The 6,000-nt window shown below is 39.1% G+C and overlaps 1 protein-coding gene across 1 annotated transcript in view; it reads left to right on the plus strand.

The window, feature by feature from the left end:
- The window catches only part of RPGRIP1 (RPGR interacting protein 1), an 80,135-nt gene extending 74,711 nt beyond the window's left edge, over positions 1 to 5,424 (plus strand). The window contains 6 exon segments of the mRNA XM_040419735.1: positions 757 to 874; positions 1,623 to 1,723; positions 2,006 to 2,198; positions 2,309 to 2,399; positions 3,694 to 3,824; positions 5,309 to 5,424. Coding sequence (XP_040275669.1) covers positions 757 to 874; positions 1,623 to 1,723; positions 2,006 to 2,198; positions 2,309 to 2,399; positions 3,694 to 3,824; positions 5,309 to 5,424 — 750 coding nt within the window.
- The last annotated feature ends 576 nt before the right edge of the window (positions 5,425 to 6,000 follow it).

The following is a 6,000-nucleotide window of genomic DNA, read 5'->3' on the forward strand; positions in this document are numbered from 1 at the left end:
ACTGCAAAATCGCCTGAACCGCTCCAGCTGAACCACCGTAATCAGGTACTGCCGGATCTGACACCATCAGCCACGTGGGACGCCACTGTGTGCTCTAGTCAGATGGCAATCAAAAGTGTAATCATTGTATGCCATTTAGGGGATATATGTCGAATATGCTTAATTAATCGAATAGAATTTATCGAACTTTGTCTGGACATCGATTCGAATAAACACCGAGCACTTTATCGACAAACATTTATAGATTTTTCAGAATACCGATTTTTCAACATCGAATTTTAATTGATCATATTCATCTTTAAGGGTTCCATATGCCATTTGGAGTCTCTCATAGCACCCTCTATCATTGCATTTTACATATCCTATGTAATTTTACTGTATGTTTAGATACTTATGATGCTGCTTTTATTCAGAATTGTTCTTAATTAGACTGCTACCCACTGTTTTTATTATTTGTTAGATTTTACTGTTTTAGCTTCACATTTTAATTGTTGTATCTGCATCAGGTGTAATAAATATTGTCACCATTACCTACCTTGTCCGTATCTCTGTGTGGTCCAGGTGGAGAGTGCTCAGCCTTTCTACATTTTTGATATGATATTGTCCTTGGCACTTAGCATATGAGCTGTCATATGGCCATGTGCATGATCTAATTAAATATAGAGAATTATGTACCATTATGCAAAGATCTGTTCATGTGTTTTACATTACAGCTAATAGAATTTTAAATTTTCATAATAATAATCAAATTTTCAGGATATTTTGATAGGACCAGAAGTAAAACAGGATGGACATGAAGAAGAGATAAATGAATCAGATCAGCAAACAATATATGTCAACTCCTTTAAAGCAGTCAGACAAGCCCTACCAAAAGGTAATGGCCTTTTGCCCTTTCTGGGATTTTGTACACAAATCGATCACTGAGGTCACTGGGTTCCCCATACAGAACTCCCGAAGTCCTTTTTGTTATTTGATAGCATCCTGAATGCTCCGGCTTATAAGAAATCTCTTGTGAAATACATGATACAGGGGGCGAAAGCGGTGATCCCCAGACACTGGAAGTCCACCTCTCCCCCTCTCCTGAAGAGTGGTTTGAGGAAATTGCTCTCTACCAGAGGTTGGAAGACCTTATTAGTGTGACACCCTCTGATGCATCTCGGTTCGTGAAGACCTGGGGCCCCTGGAACGAATTCCGCTCCACGTCTTCGTTCCATGACGCCAGGGTTTAGGTTCCAATATTTCTGCTTTCTTGACAGTTTCCCCCCCACTTCCCTCCCCTCCCTCCCCCCGCTGGTGTCTCATCTTGTCTGTTCCCCCGTGTCTGTCGTCTTTTCCCTATAGCGTTCTATTGATTTCTTGTGGTCGCATGGCCACTCATTGTTACTCCATGCTATTTGATATGTGATTTACACTTTTGGATATGTCTTGTATGCTAAATTTTGTGCTTTACCTCTTGTATTGCTCTCATCGCTGACATTGTTCGGTGTTGTTCTGATTATACTGAAAAACCTTAATAAAACGTTAATCTTAAAAAAAATAAAAAAAAGGTAATGGCATTTTTATGGTCATCAATACCTATTAATGCACTGGTCCGGTTTACCATGCGACTTGTCTTTTTCCAGGCAATACATTAAATAGCCTTGATGAATCACTCATTACAGATAGTGATGATGATGATGATGATATTGTCATATCCCCAGAACCATTACTTACATATAAATTGGTAAGTGAATAAATAATACCTTCTTTTATTATGATATTATTATTCGTGCAGATTTTGCAGCTTCTGAATCTGAAGACCAATGAATTATTTGACTCTCTATATCATTTTGTAGATTCCATCTCCATATTGGCAGCTCACAGATTAATCAGATGTTCTCAGCTCTGCTGATTGTCCATGATTAACCTGGAAGTCAAACCCTAAAAAGCTCTAATTTTATTACCTGGAAACAATGTATAGAATTGTTGTATAGTGTATCATTGTGCCTTTGTACACTTTGCTCAGTCTTCATCCAGGATGCGGGTGGAGGTGGCCTCTCTAACTTTAGACCCTTGCTCACATGTGGCAACTGATAAATCAGTGGAAAGAGTGTTTGTGGAATTTCATTTTCCTGGTGTTCCTCCTGAAGAAACAGAAACCCCTTTATCACTTCGCAAGCCTATCAATGGTGAAGAAATATTCTACCATTTCAGCAAAGGTTAGAACAGCAAGGCCACTCCTGTACATGACAAAACCCTAATATTTGAACACTAGTGGATGATCATTATTGATATCATTGCTTAAACTAAATGTCTTCTCTTGACACAGTGATCCATCTTGCTGGTGAAAACCATGTCGAACGTAGACATTTCCTCGATATGCTTCTACAGGGATCAGACTCTGCAGGAGAAAGAGTCAGGTATGGGTTTTCTTTTTGCCAGAGCTGCACTATGTGATGTTTATGGTCTGTAGCCATATGATGTAAGGCATACATTGACAGACACATTTTTTTGCCTGTTTTGTTAGAGGGGCTCCAAATTTTTGAAGTGTTTGTGCATGATTTCGATGGTTTACATTTACAAAGGTTCAGCTTCAGTCTGTCCGGCTAAAACAAAATAGTCCGGCTAAAACAAAATAAAAATCAATTAACCAAATTTGGAGTGCTGTCTAAATTGTTGAAGATTTATACGTTCCAAGAGGTGGAGCTGGGAACACACCGAGACGTGAACCCAAACCAGTCAGTAATAGATAGAGTGCTGTGATCACCACGAGATTTTCATATTACATTTACAAAGGTGTGGCCAGATTTTTCACTGTGACTGTTTGTTAAAAAAAAATCGTACAAAGAGTTGCAAGTTACTCCAGTTCCCTGGTGGAGTACAAACTGATTAGATTTAAGACTGAAAAATTGTGTGACAAATTTAACAAGTGGCATATGACATTTGGTAAATCTATTGCAAAATAAAAGGCTAAAATAAGAGCAGTCAGAAGGGATTAGCATGGAGAGTCAGGAGTTGGACCCTCAGCAATGAGATATTGATGACCAATCTTTACCATCAGTGTAAAAGTGCTGAAAAAACTGTTAAGTGGTAAATGTATAAAGTCCTATGCACTGAGTTTCCTCTAATGGTGGCTGCAGGTAGCCAGTTTATTATATACCATATGAAGGGATCAAGGGATTTAGGCTACATGCAGATATGCAGCCAGGTTCTAGTTTTCTAGGAGCCGCCAGGGCACGGCAACCAGTTCTAGAGATAGGAGTGGTTCCCAGAGGTGAGACCCGCACCTATCTGACATTTGTGGCTCTACTATTTCTGACAGTCCCATTGTAGTGCATGAAAAGTTGGCCATGCTTGCACGGCTTGCTTTGCATTCACTGCTATCTGACCTTTGTGGCATATCCTAGCGATACGCCATAAATGTTGACACTGGATAACCCCTTTAAATTATTAAACGCATAAGTAGATCTCTTGCTTGCTGTTGATTGTAATTTGTCCAAAATGGACATCTTTGGTCACCACAGAGAACTACTTTGGTCATTATGATTTGTGATTGGTGGTTTAGAAAACTAATTGTATGGGTCAAATATGAACAAGGCTCTAACTGAAGAAAGGGTTGCCCTATGGATTTGTTTGTCCATTAAACAGACTGTATATTTCATTTCAAATAAAAAAATAAATCATTTAATCTCTTCTGCCACTGGTACAATCAAGGTTAACGTTTACAGTGGTAAGCGATCCAATAAATGAAGAAGAAGATGAGTGTCGTGATTTAGGATATGCCTATCTAGACCTGAGGAACCTATTAAGAAGAGATGTAGAGCCAGCAGAAGAAACTCTACAGGGTGAGTAAATATCCAGCCGACTTCATCTAAGGCTGTGTGAAGGAAAGCAGGGAGTTTAGAGTGCTATGTCAGAATAACAGGACCCATCTAAAGGTTTATGGAATTATTCAGCATTGGATTTTGGGCCTACTTAGTTAAAGAAAAAAACATTACAAGGTTGTCCTGGCTTGGTCCAGTTTCAAAAGAGTGTGTTCACTGAATGAAACATGCTTAGTGGGAGAGTGTGAATTACCATAGTGAACTATGACTGGACTGATGCAGTATGTCTCTGTCCTACCTCAACTGTAATGATTTGTACTGATGGCACTGAGGTGAGGCACATACGCACAGCATTATAAATCATTATAATGGAGTGCAGTCCAGTCAAAGTAACAGAGTTTACTATGGGATTTCATTTTCCGACACTAAGCGTGTTTCACAGAGTGAACACGCTTGTCTGAAACAGGCCTTATGGGTGTTTTAACTAGCCCTAGGAAAAAATCATACTCACCTCTTCCCTGTTGGTCCATTCCAGCACCCTGGATCTTCTGGTTCGTAGGCTGTAAATTTCCAGACGGGGTCCTGTACACCTGGCCTCAGTGTGTCCCCACATCACTGCTAGGTCACGTCTTGCTTGGAGACACATCACCAATTGGGCCAGTCATTGGCTGCAGCGGCATACTAGACACCAGTCGGAAGTTTATGGCCAGGGACCGGAAGATCGCATAATGGAATCAGGGAGATGGAATAGATTGGCGGGCAGCAAGTGATTATGAATTTCTTCATTCAGTGCAACACACTCCTAGGGCAGGTTACAAATGTCCATAATGCTGAACAACCCCTTTAAAGAACCTAAAACCCTTCAAAAGCCTGCCCTTGTTCACAAGGGAAAGTTTTGGTGCAGTTGCAGCATGCCAAAGCAAAGAATACTACCTAAACAAAAGAAAACTATAAAGGAATGTCTTTGCTTGGGTCTATTTGCAATTTCAGTTACATAAAATTGTACTTCATAAGACCTGTAGACCTGTTCATCCGTAGAACTATACCTTGGGCCAATAAAGAATCATTGATTTAACTCAAGCCTTGTATGGGTTCCATTTCTTCATGTACTAAAATTAATAACTTTACACTATAGGGTGAGGTCATATTTTATTATTGCACTACATGCAGTGTATTTGGTGCATATGCTGATACACATAGCCCCACTGACCTGTCGTATACCAAAAGAGTCTCTATTTGGCATATGCTGGGTTTTATGTATTGACATTGAAACTTTATGGAATAGGTTAGTAGACTACCCTATTCCATGAACTGGCCTACACAAAAAAAAAAGTTTTTCTAATGGAAACCTATGGTGAACAAATGCCAATATCTGCCTATACATATGGGTCTTTTGATGGAGGTAGTCACTGGAAAATACTCCCAAGAGATTTACTTAGGAAGAAAGAAAAATGAGCAAAAAAGCTGGTTGCATGACAGTAAAAATACTTTTTATTTTTCTTCAGTTTCAAATGTAACTGATCCAAGAGAAATAATTGGAACTCTACGTGTGGTAATAGAAGCCAGAGAAGCAGCACGGGCTGTGTACAGAGAGAGAAAAATGAAGTCTAGAGTCCAATGATCACCTTCTACAATCTCAAGCCAAGTGCTCCGACAGCTTATACAATGGGAATTCCATACATTGGAAGTGTCTTGCAAGAGAAAACTGACATGCAAGCTTTTCACAGGATAAACAACGAATATACTGTAAAAGGTGTAGAGAAGTGAAGGCAATTTGGAGGAGCTTAGTTGAGGGAGATGGGATCTACCTAACATTAAACATTATTCTTTGCAATCTTTGTCTAACACTCCACACAATCTGAATCTCCAGCCCTAGCAAGCATAATTATTCCACAATATTCCTCCATAATATTTCATATTGTGATGCAATGCCAAGCGCATTTTAGACAATTCTACAAGGATCAGTAGGTTTTTTTTATGCAGTTTTCTTGGTTCCAAATCTTTGAAAGGAGATCTAAGATTTCTTTTCTTTTCACAATATTCTAATTTTCTAAGATACTAAATTCTCGGTTTTCATTAGCTGTAAGCATAATCATCAACATTAAAAGAAATAAACTCTTGAAATATATCATTCTGCATGTAATGAATCTATATGCAGTGAGGAACAGAAGTATTTGAACACCCTGCGATTTTGCAA

Source organism: Bufo bufo, chromosome 2, assembly GCF_905171765.1.
Source record: "Bufo bufo chromosome 2, aBufBuf1.1, whole genome shotgun sequence".
In the NCBI taxonomy this organism is placed as follows: domain Eukaryota; kingdom Metazoa; phylum Chordata; class Amphibia; order Anura; family Bufonidae; genus Bufo; species Bufo bufo.